At 40.3% G+C, this 18,652-nt stretch overlaps 3 protein-coding genes across 6 annotated transcripts; all 3 read right to left on the reverse strand.

Annotated features, from left to right (window-relative positions):
- Positions 1-255: 255 nt before the first annotated feature.
- ovch1 (ovochymase 1) lies at positions 256-10,974 on the reverse strand. 2 transcript variants are annotated; one of them, XM_072711085.1, is made up of 13 exons: positions 9,733-10,974; positions 8,939-9,070; positions 7,941-8,127; positions 7,507-7,582; positions 6,595-6,784; positions 5,776-5,915; positions 3,391-3,544; positions 3,060-3,104; positions 2,419-2,644; positions 1,967-2,124; positions 1,704-1,802; positions 1,363-1,499; positions 256-506 (listed from the first exon to the last, which is right to left on the reverse strand). In XM_072711085.1, the coding sequence occupies exons 3-13, from the start codon at positions 8,006-8,008 to the stop codon at positions 345-347; spliced, it is 1,455 nt and encodes a 484-aa protein (XP_072567186.1). In that variant the 5' UTR covers positions 8,009-8,127; positions 8,939-9,070; positions 9,733-10,974; the 3' UTR covers positions 256-344. The 2 variants fall into 2 exon arrangements, with proteins under 2 accessions (XP_072567186.1, XP_023673584.1); XM_023817816.2 differs by lacking the exon at positions 9,733-10,974 and adding an exon at positions 9,195-9,719.
- A 153-nt stretch (positions 10,975-11,127) lies between these two features.
- coa6 (cytochrome c oxidase assembly factor 6) lies at positions 11,128-14,585 on the reverse strand. Of its 3 annotated transcripts, none has more exons than XM_023817823.2 (3): positions 13,318-14,585; positions 12,361-12,528; positions 11,128-11,757 (listed from the first exon to the last, which is right to left on the reverse strand). In XM_023817823.2, the coding sequence occupies exons 2-3, from the start codon at positions 12,502-12,504 to the stop codon at positions 11,665-11,667; spliced, it is 237 nt and encodes a 78-aa protein (XP_023673591.2). In that variant the 5' UTR covers positions 12,505-12,528; positions 13,318-14,585; the 3' UTR covers positions 11,128-11,664. The 3 variants fall into 3 exon arrangements, with proteins under 3 accessions (XP_023673591.2, XP_023673588.2, XP_023673590.2); XM_023817820.2 differs by lacking the exon at positions 13,318-14,585 and adding an exon at positions 12,777-12,878; XM_023817822.2 differs by lacking the exon at positions 13,318-14,585 and adding an exon at positions 12,727-12,841.
- Positions 14,586-14,722: 137 nt separating this feature from the next.
- On the reverse strand, positions 14,723-16,091 carry stmp1 (short transmembrane mitochondrial protein 1). The gene is made up of 3 exons (XM_023817824.2): positions 15,938-16,091; positions 15,475-15,528; positions 14,723-15,256 (listed from the first exon to the last, which is right to left on the reverse strand). The coding sequence occupies exons 1-3, from the start codon at positions 15,950-15,952 to the stop codon at positions 15,185-15,187; spliced, it is 141 nt and encodes a 46-aa protein (XP_023673592.1). The 5' UTR covers positions 15,953-16,091; the 3' UTR covers positions 14,723-15,184.
- Between the last annotated feature and the right edge of the window lie 2,561 nt (positions 16,092-18,652).

Consider the following 18,652-nt stretch of genomic DNA (forward strand, 5'->3'; position numbering starts at 1 on the left):
GCACGCTATACTCACTGACACACAGCTGCCAAACATACACTAATAAGTGTGCTGTGATCAAAAGTGACTCAGTACTTTCCAGGCACCAGGAAAAGTAAATCAGTAATTCAAGAGTTTTGCCTCAAGCTGACAGTGGTGTCTGACAGGTCTGTTAAGTAAACACACTGAATGAATAACTTGAGTCAATATTATTCCTCTTCTTTCCAACTTCGAACAAAAAAAAAAAAATTAAATAAATCAAAACGTCATGCTACCTTAGAGATCACAGCGCATGCTTGACAGCATGATACCAAAACGTTTATTGAAGCCGAACACAGTTCCCAATGTCCAACACGTCGTCTCTCTCAGAGGTCCTTTACAAACTCCCCAATCCATGAGTGGTAGTCCGCCAGCTTCGTGTAAACCGCCGGCCTGCTGCTATCGCAGTGTCTGCTGCCCCATGTCAGCAGGCCAAATAAATAGTACGTACCATTTTTCTGGCAAAGCAGGGGGGCGCCGGAGATCCCCTAAGGACAGGGATATGGCGAGTGGTCAGTATGGCTAAAAGTTACTGAAATCAGAATTAAACCTAAGTTCCAGTCATCTTCTTAAATCGGCAATTTAGCCGACATCATAACGTTTCATCGTGAATTCTGTAAAATAAACCATAAATAAAAACTTATAAAAAAGTTATGAAGAGCTGTTGCGTCTTTTACTACTATTGCACAGACATAAATTAATTGTTCTTTGGTCCAGTTTTACTTATCCAGTAGCAAAAAGGGAAACATGCACTCGGTTAGCAGTAAACGATAGATTTTTAGTCAAGCATCATTTGCAAAGCCAGAGCAACCTGTACAGGTTTATCCACATACACAAACTACAGAGATGCCAATTAGCCTGTATTTGGACTGCGGGAAGAAACTGGATCTCACAAAGAGAAAAAGCAAAACTATAAAGACTGTCTACAGAGAAAAACAGATTCAAACCCCCACCCCTAAAGGCAAGGAAACGGCGTTACCCACCAAGTAACCCTTGAGGGCATTCTGAACATACTGTGTACAGCAGGGGTCCTCAAACTTTTACACCAAAGGGCCAGTTCTCTGCCATTTAGAGTTTCATGGGGCCTGACCAAATGCGGGGGTGCTGGCTAGGCTAGGTCCATAATACCGTATACCTCTCGGAAAATTTATAGAAAAATAGCGAAATGGCGTTGCTTTTTAAAATACCATATACTGCAGTATAATGTCCGGACTGTGTGATGGTATCAAAAATTAAATGTTGCTCAAGGAGGGGGGGGAGCTGGTGGCCAAATTTGGCAAATACACAGAGGAGCAGAAAATGGCCAAGGGATGACAGAAGGTATAGGGGAGAGCAATCAGGTACCATGCAGGACTGCGATCCAGCTGCACTTGCACACAGGTGCCGCTCAACATTAAGGTCATCGCCCCATCTCCTGTGGCAGGCCATCTCATCAACCAGCCTCAGCCTGGCCTGGTGCAGAACTTCAGGGTCCTTGTACACTAACCAAAGGTACAGACAAAAAAAAAAAAAAAATTATAATACAATTATATATACACACACACACACACACACACACACACACACAAATCTGACATCGCAGATTTATAGACAACTCAAAGGAAACACTCTCCTTAAATGAATAAGATGGTTCGTTGCAGATTAAGGACATAAGCTCTTCGTATGGACATGACCGTTAGACTTACTGGCCACTTTTGTGGTCCCCCAACCTGCAGTGGCACAATCCCAGCTGTCATTCAGCTTGATATTAGCATTGGGCAAACAAACCGGGGCCACCGTCGCTCCTGGACGAGGAACACCAAAGATATTCAAAAGGCTATACAGTACCAAAAAAAATATCATCTCAAGTAAACAGAATATGCATTGAAGTTTTGCTGATGCACGTCCAATAACTCCCTTTATAACAAGGCATTGACAGGTAGTCAGCAAAAGAAGGGCAGTGCCATACCAATGCGAGCTGGTCGGAGGAGCCGGATCAATGCCACATCGTGGATGGGAGGGGAGTAGTCATTCTGGGAGAGGGTGTAAACTGCTTTTACAGGGATCTCCTGGACATCTGTGATCTCCAGATTATCTACCCCAAGCACCACAGTATCGGTTTTGGCTCTGCAAGGGAAAAGGGTACTTTAACACAGGGGTCTCCACAGTGGGTGTCAGCAGATTCCCATTTTAAAAACCTGAGAAGGTAAAATCAAAACCGCTAAACAAAATCTGTTATTGCAATAAGTCTACCGAGGGCCCCCCCAGGTGACGAGTGACACTTATTTCAGGGGGTCATGGGCTGACATTTGGGGAAGCCCTGCTTCACTGCGTAAATGAAGTTAGCAGCTGGATTAGTTGAGGGTCATTCATTACAAAAAGCTTGAGATCTTCTGGGTGCACAAGTGTCTTCAGGCCTACCTGGTGTTGCAGTGGTAGGCTGCCAACACCCAGTCATGGTGAATCAGGGTCCCAGTGCAATAGTGTCTCCCATGAGCTTGCAGACTGACCTGCCAGGGCCAGGAGTGGGGGCAGGCTGACTGTATGTTCTCCACCCTTAGCTTATGCTGAACCTGCACCACCTGAGCATAGTCAGAGCTCTGCCAGCAGGGGTGGATTTCCGGCTGTCCACATAGAACCAAGGATCCTGAGAAAGAGCAGCTCATTGATGTTTATGCATCGACACCTAGTACAGCAAAGGCCTATAATGCATAGCCAGTGCACACTGCCAGCCAGTGACAGATGCCTGTAAGACAAAAAGCCATTCCATTATTTTATATTGGGCATAAAATGATTCAATAAATTGAGGTCAAAAGAATTACAATACCATATTTCACGACAAATAGGAAAGTAATTGGACTAGTGAGACAGGGAAGTTGGATAGACATCTTGGCCAAGAATTTCCTGATAATTGGCCCTCAATACTGCCCAAGGCTGATCCAGGATTGGCTATTCTGGCTCTAACTGAAAACCTCAAAACTGAAAAAAAGGATTACGTGCCAGAAACTGGACTAAATGTGCTTATAGGCAAAGGATTTCAATGTTAGACTAAAATTCCCCACCTGTGTGCGTTTCCATTGTGTTACTTCGGATCTGCAATGCATCATCTGAAATGAGCAGGACACAGCTCAAGGAAAATAAATGAAGTGTCACTCAAACCAGGTAAAGCTTTCAAAGATGGCTATAGTGACATCCACATGTTTGAATATGACAAACCATCCTTTTTTTTTTTTTTTTGTATTTTTTTTAAAGCAAGCAATTACTGAATCTATAAAATAGTGGAGGAATAACAAAGGAGGAAAGCAATGATTTCATTGGGCATTTTCATCAAGAACCATTAGCAGAATGAATTACGATTCCAAAAATAATCTCCAGTGCAACGCAGATACTTTCCTTCCATAACAGAGTTTATCCAGTTTACGTATCTGGTGAGGTTTGTGTACACGCCTGGCTTCTTTGGCCGGCCACACCCCACGCCCCAGCTGACCACACCCGCAAGCTCATACCTATCGCCACAGAAACAGGACAGCGGGCCACCAGAGTCCCCCTGAAGGCACAGACCAAAGAGGATGTCAATACCATACAAAAGATGCTGTGTACTTCATAGGCCACTCCTTTCCTGGACAATAAGCAACAGAGAGCGGTTATGGTGGTGCAACCCATGCAGTCGGCCCACCCTCTAGGGCAGGGGTGTCAAACTGCAGTCCTGGGGGGCCACAGCCCTGTGTAGCTTAGTTCTTTCCCTGTTCCACCACAAAAGATTCAGCTTAAGAGCTGTGTGGTAATTAGCACAAGGAGTTGAATCAGGTGTGTTAAATGAGGGGAAACCCAAAAATGTGCAGGGCTCCGGCCCCCCAGGACTGGAATTTGACACCCCTGCTCTAGGGGGTCCGCTCAAAAGGGAAACTTGCCTAGATAGTAATAATTATATTTAGGCTATAATAATTTTTCCCCATTCATTGCATGAATAAGGAAAAATTGTGATGTGCATTTCTCATACCCAGTTTTGGATGGGGGGGGGGGGGGGGGGGGGGGGAGACACACAAGATTAAGCAGGCGGTAAAACAATAGACCATGACATTTCATTTGAATACGCCGCTAGTTTGGCAGGTTATTAGGGGTGTAGCAGTATTTAGACATGTGTTTATAGTGTACAGTTCAGTACATCATTTTCAGTTTGGTATGCACAATGAAACATAAATACGTTTATTGACACCAGCAGAATTCGCAAGTAGATTTAACACAGAAATCATTATGCTGATTGTGGCTGAGAGCTGGTTATATCTAATGCTGGTTACAGTCAGTTATAATCAGTGGTTTGGGAACATTCTGGTTTCCCAAAAAAAAATAAAAAAACACACACACTGCACCAGAAATGGAAGGAGAGCAGTTTCCTAAACACCAAAACTGCCTGTTGCCTCAGTTATATCGAACTTGGATATGTTGCTGAAAATACATGCATTCATGCCAACTCATCTGAGATAACGTCATCTGAATGTGTGTATGAACAGAGGAAGGAAGAAACAGCCTCTGCAAGTACGTGCCTCATGCCCAGGGCAGTCTATCAGGAAATTCAGACCAGACTGAAAATAGAGGTGATAATTGCTACAGATATTTGCCATACTCAGTAATAGAGAACACGCGATTAGTTCATCATGATTGTTATATTATATGTCTGGTTTGTTTTTTAAATATTACACAATTGTTTTCAATGTGCAAATAAGTGTCTGTTAGGTTTGTTATTCGGACATGTCGACAGACATTGCCTTTGGAATGCAACAGTTGCTAATTGTGAGTTTGCAGTTTCAATAATAAATGGATTTCTAAACTAATTGTTATCCCTGCTGCACTGAAATTGCACCGAACCGTGAACCCAAAACCAAGTTTTGTACCGGATAGGTTGACTGGCCCTGGCCCCCCACCTCAGTGATGGGCCTGGCTACAGGAAAAATAAATCTATGGTGTAACCAATACATTTGCCTGATGTTACACCCCTGAAATATTCAAGTTACAAAAATTCTAGGTCAGCTGGATGTAACTCTGGCACTGATCATCAACTGGTGGCCCGCTGAGCCGTTCAATCCGGCCCGCGACTGGATTCCAAAATTGTGAGGATCAAAAAGAAAATAGTGGTCCACACTATTAAAGCAACTAAAAATAACAACTGAGTCTTGTTAGAATAACCACCATTTATGACTATATTTAGGCTATGAAATGGAAAAAAGTATAAACATTAAACAATGTTGTTAAGCCAAAATTAGATTTTTATTTGATTTTCTTCTTGGGGGTCCGGCCCCCAAGGAGACTGTCTGGTAAAACTCTGGCCCTCTGACAAATATAGTTGATGACCCCTGCTCTATGGAATATACCAGTCCTACCTTGCTACAAGAACAGCACACTCAAATAAGCATCACTGAAAAGATATTTGATTTCCCAAATCAGAAAGTGATACAATCTGATTATTACCCACTTTTTTTTTTTTTATATAGAAGCACTTCTCCCATAGGACTGAAATGATCATCTAAACAAATAAACAGCAAATCAACTGATCCTTCAATTCAGCCATTAAACACACAAACTAGATCACTCACGATTTTCGTGGTAAGAGATGAAACATTGGCACTAAAACATGCTGAATACCCCCCAAGAGGTAACTTCAGTACTGAAGAGTCCCACAATAAAATTCATCAAAATGGTTCTAAACTTGTTACATATCTTGAGGACTGATTTTCTAGGGCCCCCAGTCCCCACTGTGCCCCCCCCCATGGTCAGGCCTACCTGGCAGGCATCCGCTCCACCCTTTGGTTTCCCAGCACACATCATGCTGGAATCCACTTCGCCTGGGTAATACTGGGCACATTCACTTTGGCTCATCACAGTCACATTAACCTCCTGAAGCCTCTCTACATGAGGCCCAGCTGAGAAGAGAACATCAGAGATATCAACCTTCAGTCACAGCAAGTAGTCATAGGCTCAGAACAAGGAGCCAGACTTGCTGAATTAATGTACAATTAAAAAGAGAAAATGTTATGAGTTACAACAATGCTGAAGGCACAATTACCATACCATAAGTCCCCTTACCAGTGTGAAGGGGAGAAGATCCCCACAAATGTGAAAATGTGGCAATAATATTTGGGTCTATTATTAAAACTACAAAAAGTTAACAGCACTGAAATGTTTTAGAGATGCTGGGAGTAACGAGATTCCATGGTTACAGAGACGGCCAACATATGCGAGGCTGGTTGCGGAGACAGTGACGCATGGTGTACCTAAGCCAGTGCACAGATCCCACTAATGTTCAACATATAGCATGAACTTATGCTATCAAGTATCAAACATTTGTGATCCAAATAATTTTCAACATTGTATATACATTTGACTTGTTTCATACAATTTAAATAGGAATATTTTTGTAATTGTACATGGCCAACTTGCAAATAACCAAAACCATAAATGTCAAATATGTAAATCTGGAGGGACAACTGTATTAAGGACCCCATCCCCAATTTTTTTATTTTTTTTTTGAAAATTTGTTAAAAACAAACAAATAAAATTTAGGAATAGGCATGTTTGACAGGACATTTTTCCAGTATTTACATTCTGTTGTTGATCCCCAGCCAGTCACAGTACAGGTCATCGAGGGCCTTGGGGGCTGCTGTGTTACGTCAATGGGGACAACACAGTTCGTGAAAGTCAGGGGAACCTTTAGCTTGACGAGGGCCACATCATTGGCCTTTGTGATCTCACTGTAATGCTCATGGGTGACAATTTTGGAGACTTGGGACACCTAAAAGATGGAATGTACTGATTAATTAATTTACTTCAGGTTACATCTCTAGGTGTGTAGAATTTAAGTCAAGGGAGGTGATACTAAGACAATACAATTCCTTGGTAAGACCCCACCTAGAGTATTGTGTGCAGGTTTGGTCACCATGCCTTAAAAAGGACATTGATGCCTTGGAAAGGGTGCAACGTAGGGCTACAAGAATGATTCTTGGTCTTAGAGGAATGTCTTATGAGGAGAGGTTAGCTGAGCTGAATCTGTTTAGCCTCAAGCAAAGGAGACTAAGGGGGAACATGATCCAGGTATACAAGATTCTAACAGGTCTGGATGCTGTTCAGCCAAATGGCTACTTCAATATTAGTTTAAATACTAGAACTCGTGGCCATTAGTGGAAATTAGCAGGAGAACATTTTATAAACTGAATTTGAGAAAACACTTCTTACACAGCGTGTAGTTAGAGTATGGAATAGTCTTCCTGCTAGTGTAGCGGAAGCTAAAACCCTGAATTCCCTTAAATCAGAGCTAGATAAGATTTTAACAGCTCTGAGCTATTAGTCAAGTTCTCTCCAAACAAGCTTGATGGGCCGAATGACCTCTCGTTTGTAAATTTCTTATGTTCTTAAGTAGAAGACATGAAAACAGAAAGCAGTTGGGACAGCAACATCCCTGGAGCCACAAGCTTAGTAGGGAGGGAAGAGGATCCACAACAGCAATGCACTGCTCACCTGCTGACATTCCTCATGGCTGTCGGTCAGGTCATGCTTACCAGCCATTACTTTCCAAAGTCGTGGGGTGCGGTACCTTGCAGAAGAAAGTATAAAATCACATTTCATATCATTCATGGTAAAAATAAGCATTTATTTCTCTTATCACTTAGATCTGAAGAACCCCATTCCTGTAACAGGCCGTTACTTTTTTTGGGAATATGAATGCCATACTACGTTGAATGTCAAAATGGAAGTGCAATGTGGTAGACAAATTTAGCTCCTAGCAATGATGATCTGAGCTTTCCACATGGCCAGCACTGTCTGTGGCTGAAGTATTGCTGAACATAAAAAGAAACCAACCACTTATCACACTTAGTGTGATAATCTGGCATGCAATAGCAACACTTCATAAGATTACAAAGTACTGTACAAAGTACTGTGAGGTCACTCACATTATGAAGCAATGAGCAGCACTGATGACCCAGTCAGGGGCAAGAATAGCTCCCCCACAAGCTACCATGTCGGAATAGTACAGGCATGCTTGCCACGGCCATGAGTGAGGCTCTGCTTCCTGGCCCCCGATAATCCTGGTCTCCGGCTCCTCTTCCTCCGGAAGAAAGACCCGCCTCCCAGCCAGATCTGCGGATACAGCCCACAGAAACGCCATGCTGTCCGTTTATGATGCTTCCCACCACAGTCCAGATACTAATGACGTTATGCCAAGTCACCATGTTCATCATGTAAGGTAACTGGCCAAAATAACCAACTGCAAGTGCATGGAAAACAACTCTGAGAATCGGGGGGGGGGGGGGGGGGGGAGTTCATCAGAAAACTTAGATTTGCTAGCAAGTAGGCCCCCTGTCAGAAGCTGCAGCCCTAGGGCAGTGTTTCTCTAACCAATCCTCGGCGACCCCCAGCGGTCCGTGCTTTAGCTCTCAGCCAATTCCCAGGGAGCTGGGAGGGAGCAAAAACGTGGAACATCTGGGGCTCCCTGAAGACTGGTTTGAGAAACGCTGACAGTGTCAGCTATAGGGTTGACAAGTTCTGACTTGAATATTTAAAAAAAAAAACTAATCATTGTTGCACATGTGGAGCACTAAGAAACACCATATTTAATACTGCAAATTGCATACAAAGCTTAGGTGTACTTTAACATCAGACAGCTTATTCTTTTTCTCAAAGATTATAGGACCAGCGTTCACCCTATCAATTAAAATACGCCAACCTTGTTCTACCGGTTAAACAATCCTTGATGTTTTTGGCTACAACATAGCTAGAGTCGCAGCAATGTAGTAGCTACAAAAACATTCCATCACAATGGAAATAATTCAACGCCACCATAAAATTTGGAAGGGCTGGGAGCCGTATATGCATGATTACCACGATAAAAGCCTCTTACTAAACAAAGTAACTAGAGGGGAGTAAATGATAAACATGCGGAGGCGCTTACCTTCATATTTTGACCTGCCGGAAGAACACGGCAGGGGTCCGACACTTACATCTGAAACGATGCGATTCTGGGAGAATGTCACGGTCGCTGATAACACTTCATTCTTCAAATTTGGAAATTTGGCTGCGCCACCTTAAAAGCACAGTCATTAGTTTAATGCTTGTAAAAATGTTAATAAAACCATAGTATTGGTTTTACTTTGGAACGTCAATGCAATTATAATACAATCAGTAATTATAGGTAGCTTTAAGCTTACTTTGGTGTAACCCGAACCACAGCAAAAAGGAAATGTGAGAAGAATCGAACATTTTGTTAAAAAAAAATAACCAAATGTGGGAAAAAAAAAAATCCCTGCTATATAGACCCGGTACTGTCCAAATCCCTATCACTAGGGATTCTGCTTCTGCTTATCTAACCCCAAATACCCCGATAAAAAGCCATATTGGAGCAAGGATCGTTAAGGTGGGAAATTAAAAAGGTTGATGACTTTCAGCTGCAGCTGACCTGTTATAAGTGACAATCATCCCATAGTAGCCTATCTTTAATAGAGACAAAAATATAAAAATGAGCTCATTTCGTTTTCTGTATGGGCGTCCCAATTTATTTTGTAATTGTGTTATTAAAACAGTAGATTGAAACAAATAGATAATGGATATTACAGCCGGATATTACACCTTTTTAAGATCACGAAGTTGACGGGCACAAAACTATGTAGTTATTTTTCAATGATAGTTATCGTTAATTGTATTCCAGGCTGAATCTTTTTAATGTTTCTTATGTGCCGTTTATCTTACCTGCAATTTAGAGTTTAAACGGCTAGTTACATGGTTTCTCAAACTATTGCTGCGTCCCCTGTCCGCAGTTAAAGTTGTAACCCACCGGCTGCGACTCTTTATATATCATTTATTCGCCACTAGAGGCCGCTTGTCCTTTAGTTTAACTTAGATCTGCTATGCGCATGGTTTAGCAGCGGTTTATTAATAACCCAATTTAATACTTTGAAATCATTCAACTTGTAGGCTATTACGTTATTTAGGCAAACCAGATAAAAACGTGAAAAGGTGACGTTTAAAATCTTAAGCCACCTGTCTTACATTTTAGTTTGTACTTATCCTGTTTTTTAACTGACCTTCACCGTATCATTGATTTACTGCAGAAGTCTACAAATGGATGGATGAAAAGTTCAACGAATAACGTTGTAAATTAAAATGTAATTCAGTGTTGCTTTGTTTTTGGCAAACATCCAACCAGCTTAGCTGAAGTGTTGCTTGGCAGGGCAATCAGATTGGCCTTAACAAGCCAATACATATTAAACGCTAAACCAGACCATTCAGCTTAGGGTCTCAAATTTTTGGGGACCACTAGCTGTTCTCCCAAGGGGTGCACTTGAGCTGTTTTTATGAGCCGATAGAGAAACGAGAGTTAAGCAATAATACACAAAATATGGTACATAAACACTCCTCACTTAACGACCAAGTTCAGTTCCTACGATCAGGTCGTTAAGCGAATTGGTCGATAAGCAAGGCGCCCCTTACCGATATTGCATGCATAATGAACAGGTACTAGGTTTGTGTCAACCATCTTTAGATATCTTAATGTCACCTTTGCACCATTTATAACATTTTTTGTATATTTATAAATGTTTATGCAGTAGTGTTCTATATACTGTAATAAACAGAATATAGGATATCAGCTCTAATATACAATGGCAACTGGTCGGACAGCTGGTTGTAAGTCTGGGCGGTCGTTAAACATGTAGGTCGTTAAGTGGAGTGTCTGTATTCAATCACGAGCTGCCCCATCAAGGAAATGAAAAAATTACTAAGTGGTAAATGAACGATCAACCTGCGAGTCAGACCTAATGATGAACGAAAACATGTAATTTCACGCCCGTATCAAAATGCTTCATGGACTGGATGTGGCTGTGGTGTCATACTAATGAAAAACACAAACCTCGCTGAGCTGGTACAAGGCAATCCACATTCTTCATTAAACACCTAAAGCATTGAGTAGTGTTTTCGGAGAACACAAACGACTTAAGCTAGAATGCGTAACCGTGAATAGTGGTAAGACAGAAAACTGATGCACACAGGGACAAAATTTAATTTGCATTGTGTGAGACCACTGAGCTGGAAAATACTATATTCTTGCACAATTCAGCATAACGTGAAGCAGTATTAAACCAAAGGTAAAATAATTTCTTTGTTTTATTCAGCACACAGAATTTCATTGTGATGCATTCTGGGTGAAACGAGCACTTTTTATTCACCAATTTAACAGATTTATGAATCAATCTGTAAGTGGGAGCAAGGCATACACATCTCTGCTGGGGCAGTCTTGTAACGAACCGGCAGGTATTTCAGGAGGGGAGACAAAATCAAGTTGACAAGTACTTAATTCAGCTATGGGTTTTTCAGCAATTCCATAACACCATTTTTCTCTCAACCCAGATATTTGGCCCCTTGAACAGCTTGTTTCAAGCTGTGCTGCAGTGCCTTCAACAATGAAATCACCCGACACCTGCATGCCAATTTAATTTCAGTGAGCATGATATTAGGAGCTCAGGTAAAAACAGCACCCCAAATGCACTGCACTTTGGATGCTAGAAACACTGCAATTAGATGGCCTTTGCTGAAAGAACACCATTCATTCAAAAGTCTGCACAGACTGAACATTGTATGTTGTAACCTGAGCCATTTCAGGTTTCTATTTGATGAATGCTATCCTCATTTTGAGGACTGCTGTGAAGATTCAAAACCATCATACTGCATCTTCTCCTTGTATTTCACGAAGTCTCTTCTTCTAGAAAAATACTTCACCTGCAACAACAAACATGAACTAGAAATTACTAATTAAATACCAGGTAACAGGGCAGGTACTCAGCAGCAACTTGTTTCATACTATATCAGAAAACCTATAGCATTACAGGGAGGTATCATCAAGGTAGCTGTCACCATGTTAAACATTAAGTCGCTATACCCACTGGATTCCTCAAGAAGACAACAGTTTTATATCTGAAGAGAGGAAATTGTCCCAGAATTCATTAAAGGTGTATCACAAATAAAGTAAAAGTAAACGCAGTTGTGTAAACTGGAGTACAAACACAATTTCCGTAAATGGACTCACTTTCAAAATAATTCTCTGCGAGCAGCGAAATAAACTTAGTTTTGTTAAGCAAACGGTGCTCATGCATGTTCAGCTGCAAAGTCGAAGGGTGACCTCTACGATGGACCAGATGCAGGATGCCAAGTCTGACGCATTTGACGTGAGACTCACGCAAGAAATCTTACGGCATATATACATTATTCCATTATAAATGTAAAATTAGATACAAAAAAGCGTTGTGGTAGTTTGAAAATCTAACTCCAGTTAGCTGACCAAAGATACCAACCCTGCGGGAGGCGGCTACGAAAGGGGCTCACCCACTGAGCTGGACAGCTGTCCTCGAATGTCCTGCGGAGTGTCTCGCAAGGAGCCGAGTTTTCATTGTTCTCCTCAAGACATTTCCACAAGTCGTCCCTGGCGGCCCAGCACGCCCGCCGCTGTGCAGAGTTCGGGGCCGTCATGCCTGTCACTTCAGCTCGGCGTCTCTGCAATGCATGACGTGGAAACTAGTCGGTTAGAAGCGCAGCACCTACTTAAGACTTGTTTTAAATGCATCCTTCACTACAAACTCTAATACAAATGACTGTAATTGTAGAAGTTAACAAAATTTAGCATTCAGATAAATAAGATCTAAGGACGCTGTTTGGCATGTCAAGATAAACAGATGTTATAGAAACATAGACCGTTTTATTTAAATAAGCCTCTTGTTCTGGAAACAAACCCGTACACTCACAAATTAAAACCGCATCCTTTGGTACAGCCACTAGGAAGACGACATTACTGTCGTAATACAGTGGCACCGGAAGTAAAAATAACTAAGAAAATACAATTTTAAAAAGATCACAGCACCCTCTGTCGGTGGAGGCGTTTATAGTGTACTGCATGTACGTAATCAGCGAGTAATGAAGTCGAAATAGGTTAGTGACGAAAAAACTTAAGTTATGTTTTAATTTGGACATTTTAAATATTTTGTTTCTGAAATGAACCAAATAGGATGCAGAAATATATTTCTGTTCCAACTGGGGTTAAATATGGATAATTAACTTAATAACAAAAGTACATTTTATTAAATAGGACCATGAGAATCTTATCAGAAGACTAAAATAATAGGTTGCGCTTTACAAAATTCAGTGAGAGGGTCATTAATAATAGGCGAATTCAAACGAGTGTCCATATTTCCCAATTACATCTGGTGCTAGTGTACCATACATGGCTGATTCACTGTGGTCTGCTATTCAAAGCCCTTCAAAGACACTTGACCATTTTGCACTAACCTGCAGCAGGGTTGTCAAACATCTGGTTAAATGATTGTTTTTCTTGTCTTCTATACATCAGCTTGAATTAGTTGGCTGACATATTTTTCCACTGACTGTGGGAAAAAAACATTTTGGGCATACAGAATATTCAACTGTTGATATAGAAACCCAGCACTTTCTAAGCCCACTCCTTCTCACTATCACCAATTGGAAGTTAATAACACTTATTAGATTTTTCTCACAGCGCAATATATTTTGCACTCTTGTAGCTGACGTGTCACTTTGTTAACTACAGTCCATTTATATTCCCCACCCTTTGTTTCATACACAATGTACAAACTCCTTATTTTGGTCATTATCATTGGGGGCCTGGATCTCAGACAGCACAGGCTGTACACCTTGGATGGGGTGCCAGTCCATTGCAGGGTACATATACAATCTTGCAGTATGGCCAATTTAGAGACATCAATTAGTCTAACTGCAGTCTTTGGACTGTGGGAGGAAATCCATGTGACACAGGAGTGATAGACAAACTCCTCTCTCTCTCTCTCTCTCTCTCTCACACACACACACACACACCCACACCTACAGAGCAGAGTGGATTCAAACTCACAACTTTGCTGCAGGATTGACATGGTTCATTTTCCGATGAATGCAGAACCATTGCTACAGTGTGAAGGTAGCCTCAATGTCAGAAAAATGTTCATAGACATCTGTAAGAACTAGCCAAGACTCAGTACATTAGATAAAACATTCTGTAAATAAGTGGCAATTAAGTTTTTTAAAAATATTAAATTGAGCCTACTGTGGGCAAGTTAGAGCTACATTTTATTCAGTTATGTTAGACATTGATTAAAATCCTAACTTGTGCAGCTCTCTTATTGTCCCATTGCCTGATTCTTAGTAAAACCAAATAATGGAACAAAACCAGAACCAGCATTCAATTACACAAATCTTCATTATTGGGTGTCATTTTCCCAGGCCTCAGAAAGGCACTGAGGAAGTTTCCATTAAGAGTCATGTAGGAACTGTTTGACCAAGGAAAGTAAAGATGACTTAACACTAATTTGATTTGAAATCAAATGTGGGACTGATGTTTTATGTACTTCATGGGGCTTCTAACTTAGTAGGATAAATTTTGTTCAATTTTCAGAACATATTAATATTATTTAATATATTTCAGCTGTATAATGTATTATATACGTTTTATGAAAGTATGGAAAACAATCATACTATCATAACTTTGAACAAACTACTTCATATAAATTTAACACCAAGTAAATAGCTGAATTATATTTTTCCACCAAATCCAATTTTCTGGCTGAATGCATATTTCAGTACAGCACAGAGACTAACAGGACATCAGATTTAGGCACCAGGTCTATGACAGCTCAAGAAAAAATCAAATTATTCTGCACCATCATTGACTTCCAGCACCATGTTTTATATATCTAAAATCATTTGGCTGACAATAGAAAAAACACATCATAAGACATATATACCTCCCCTGGAATACAGCTGTAGAAGGCATTCTGAACATCATTACTCAACCTGGCAGTAACACATAGAAAATGGTGTAAATTACATGTAGGTCTTGGAAGGAAAAAAAAAATCTAATATGTATCCCCCTACCAAAACAGCAGTGTGAATCATTATACATTTGCAAAAGGGGTTAAAAAGCAGTCCACAAACTGGTGAATACTGATTGGTGTACAGCCTGTTTTAGTGCCTTGTCTTTAATGTTCCTAAATACATATACTCCTGAAAAGGTCTAATATTTTAAATGCTTCTGGTTTCCAGGTAAATCCCACTATTCCACAGCAGGTCATTCTCTTCTATGTGGAATATATTATGCGTTTTCTGCCAATCTCATTCTCATTTCGCACTATTCTGGTGGTTTCTTCTTGGCCTCAACATCCTTCTTGAAGTCTTCAATCTTCTTTGCAATGTTTGGAACCTGACAGAAATTGAAAAACCAACCCATTGCACATTTCAGAGCTTTCAAGGAACAGGCAAACATTGCAGAATGATGTGTTCCATCTGTATAGGGCAATTATACATTAGAAAATAACCATGAAAAGTGGCACACTAGCCTGGGATAGCACCACGCCATTTTTAGTAAGCAGCTCTTATTTTAAAATTGAAGCCGAACATTCAGTTCTTACACGACCTTACCTCGTAGTTCTGCGCAAGGTACATCCCAACTACATTACCCAGGGTAAACCCCACCTAAAGTCCAGATAAGAAACAGCACCGTAAGCCACACATGACACGATATCTCGTATTTTATTTTAAACAAGTAAAATGGACAACAGTTGTTCTAGGTGCTTGTCACCAACACGAAAGTGAACTAAATTACAGTAGTACTGACCGAAACATGGTTTTCAGATTTCTTCAACCCCATATTAATATATTTTCCAATCTCATAAGACAGAGCGTCACTGAGCTATGGATATAAAGTCGATATGCATCTCTAAGAAAGCCACTAAAAATTAGCACAGCCGACATAACACAGTTAAACAACAGTATGGACAATAATAAACACACCGCTACTTAGTTAGCCTGTTAACATCTTACACCATTCAAATAACGCAATAATATCTGAAAATGTACTATATTCTGGATCATATATACTTACCAGAAACTGCAACATATTTATAATCAGACACTGTAGTTTTGAACAACTTCGTTGTAAGTAACGATAAGTAACACGAAACACGCAAAGAGCGCCGTGCTCGGCCTTTTACGTCATACCGGAAAACACGTAAAATCACGTGGGCAGCCTCGCGAGCTCGGAACCTCAGCAATGGCAGGTTAGATAGTTTTGTTCCTTCCCTGTTGCCTCACTTTTGTTATATTGAAACGCACCTCACCAACAAATATGAACTTGGGGGAAGCTGTAGCTGCATCTATTACAAGTACTTTCTGAAACAGATAACAGCATAATAACAAAAATTTATACTGAGTTGATAGGATGCAATTAATGACAATCTTGGAATGCTTACTCGCATACAATCGTGAAAAAAATTTGAGACCACAGCACATTTTTTTGTTTCACCCATTTCTCAATTTATGGGTGTGCATTTGTAATTGATTTTGAAATTTTTTTTTTGCAAACTTCAGCCTAGTTCTTCTGTATTTCTCATTAATGAAGGGCTTCTTCCTTGCTTTATGGGAGCTCAGTCCTGCTTCTAGGGGCCTGATACGCACTGTCCTAGCAGTGCACTTCACACCTGCACTTAATATTTTCATTCCTTTTGAAGGTCATGACATACTGTCGGATAAGTTAACGGTCATCTCTGGCATTACAAAGTTACGTCATTTGCAAATATACTTTTGATCATAGCATGATTTGTATGCTTTTTTGCCTCTCAATAATTACTAATTTCATATGTAAAACGAATTTATTCTGAACAGATTGTAAAACTTCTGGGGATGGAGTGTCCTGAACTAGGTAACATCACTGGTGGATGGATGCTTTATAAAGGTACAGGTATGAATTCTGCTAAAGAATTCTGCATAATAGAATATATGGTACAAGCACTTTTCTGAACAGCCCTGGAAAGGATCTTGAGAACAATTGAAACAGCAATAAAGTTTGAAGTCATCAGATAACATGTGATCCATGATTACCCTCTAAGTAAACTACTGCAACCTGCACATCTCTTGCTGGACCGGTACACTGGAACTCATTTCAGGCCTGGCAGATGCTTGGTTCTGTGTGTCTGTCTCAGCTGAAGGCTTACTTGGTGCAGATGTGAGTCCTCCATTGCCCTTACTGCCTGTTCAACACCACTGGTGTCCTGCATAATACCATAACCATACTACTGGATAATTACTGTATCATGAATTAGTTGTTTTATGTGTTAATGTAACTTAGAACTTAGAATAAAATACTATAGCACCCGTTTTAACAACATATCTTTTCGTTATTATTAAGATTTCCTACGTATATTGTAAGACATTAACAAACAAAACATTCACGGTCTTAGTAGACTTGGTATGAAACACTGATTTAACAAGTAACCTATAGTTAGCATTCAAAAAAGTTTATTGCTAATTTTAAAAACATTATGTCTGCTGAAACATCCAGCTAAAAATAGAATTAGCATCGGTAAACAAATTAATTGCATCATAGTTTGATAAGGCGTTATCATATCATTACTGCTAGCGTGCCTAATTTATTCTGTACGTCAGTACAATTTTTATCAAATTGTTGGATTTATTCAAGACACAACTTAACGGCCCATTCTGACTACTATCTTCCCATATAAAGTCCTTCTCTAGCATTTTCATCTTCTTCAGCATTTTTTTTACTGGAAGGCCAGAATTGGTTGTTACCTTACCTGCAGCTTTATGATTGGCTAGAAAATTAGTTCATTTGATTGGTGGCAATGCGAGCAAATATTTATCTGCAAAGCGCTAGGCAAGATAGTGTCAAAATTATTTAAGTGCGTAAGTGTGAATTCGCACTCGCAGGTTGGTATTTGCAAGAGGACTTGTATTTGCAATATAGGTTTTGTACTTGAAAACCATTCTATCTTTGTAAAAATATTTTTAGGAAGATTTGGTTACACAGTTTGGTTCCACATTTACAAAAAATATTGACGTGTATTTGCAAAATGTTTTTTACGTTCATTCAAAAACGTTTATATACAAGTACAGGTCACGTGATACATATTTCTATTCAGTATTTTGCAAATGAAAATTGTGTGCAACTTGGAAAGTACACATACAACTACACATGGCACTATTCTGATTCCATACCATCAGGGTCAGCACCTGTTTGTCCCAGTCTTTCATGTCTTCTCCCTGTTTGGCCAGCAGGTGTCGCTGGCCATCCTATCCTCCCCATTGTCAGTCTTTAGTGTGTTTCCCCTGCTCCCCCAGATTTGGTTAATTTGTTGCTTTGGTTAAGTAGTTACTTTTTAAACACAGGGATAGTTGGTGTTGGATAACTTCAATAAATGAGATGATCATTTAAAAGCTGTATTTTGTGTTTATTTAGGTTGTCTTTGACATGTATTCATTGTTTTTTGTTTGAAGACATGAAGAAAAAAAGTGTGATGAATATGCAGAAAAATAAAAAAATCAGGAAAAGGGCAAATACTTTTTCATGAACATGCTTTTGGTCGAATGAATCTGAGTATTCCCGAGCTTATCTCAGTTGATACAGATCACAAAGCAGAGGAACATCTTGGATGGGGTGCCAGTCCATCATACACCACACACAATGATGTTGATTTGCCTACCTGCATGTGCTTGAACTACAGGGGGATGCTAGTGTATCTGGAGGAAACCCACACAGCATTGGGCAAACTGCCAACTCTGGAGCTTTGAGACACTGACCAAC

Source organism: Paramormyrops kingsleyae, chromosome 1 (assembly GCF_048594095.1).
Source record: "Paramormyrops kingsleyae isolate MSU_618 chromosome 1, PKINGS_0.4, whole genome shotgun sequence".
Classification (NCBI taxonomy): Eukaryota; Metazoa; Chordata; class Actinopteri; order Osteoglossiformes; family Mormyridae; genus Paramormyrops; species Paramormyrops kingsleyae.

What these genes read in the sequence shown, in the direction of transcription:
- ovch1 (XM_023817816.2), bottom strand. Translation starts at nt 9,246, where the DNA reads ATGTTCGATTCTTCTCACATTTCCTTTTTGCTGTGGTTCGGGTTACAC. An exon ending in GATAAACTCTGTTATGGAAG is followed by an intron (nt 3,105 to 3,390) that starts GAAAGTATCTGC and finishes TGCTCATTTCAG; the next exon opens with ATGATGCATTGCAGATCCGA. An exon ending in GCCTACCACTGCAACACCAG is followed by an intron (nt 2,125 to 2,418) that starts GTAGGCCTGAAG and finishes TTTCCCTTGCAG; the next exon opens with AGCCAAAACCGATACTGTGG.
- coa6 (XM_023817823.2), bottom strand. Translation starts at nt 12,504, where the DNA reads ATGACGGCCCCGAACTCTGCACAGCGGCGGGCGTGCTGGGCCGCCAGG. An exon ending in ACAGCTGTCCAGCTCAGTGG is followed by an intron (nt 11,758 to 12,360) that starts GTGAGCCCCTTT and finishes TTGTTGTTGCAG; the next exon opens with GTGAAGTATTTTTCTAGAAG.
- stmp1 (XM_023817824.2), bottom strand. An exon ending in ACCTTGCGCAGAACTACGAG is followed by an intron (nt 15,257 to 15,474) that starts GTAAGGTCGTGT and finishes AATTTCTGTCAG; the next exon opens with GTTCCAAACATTGCAAAGAA.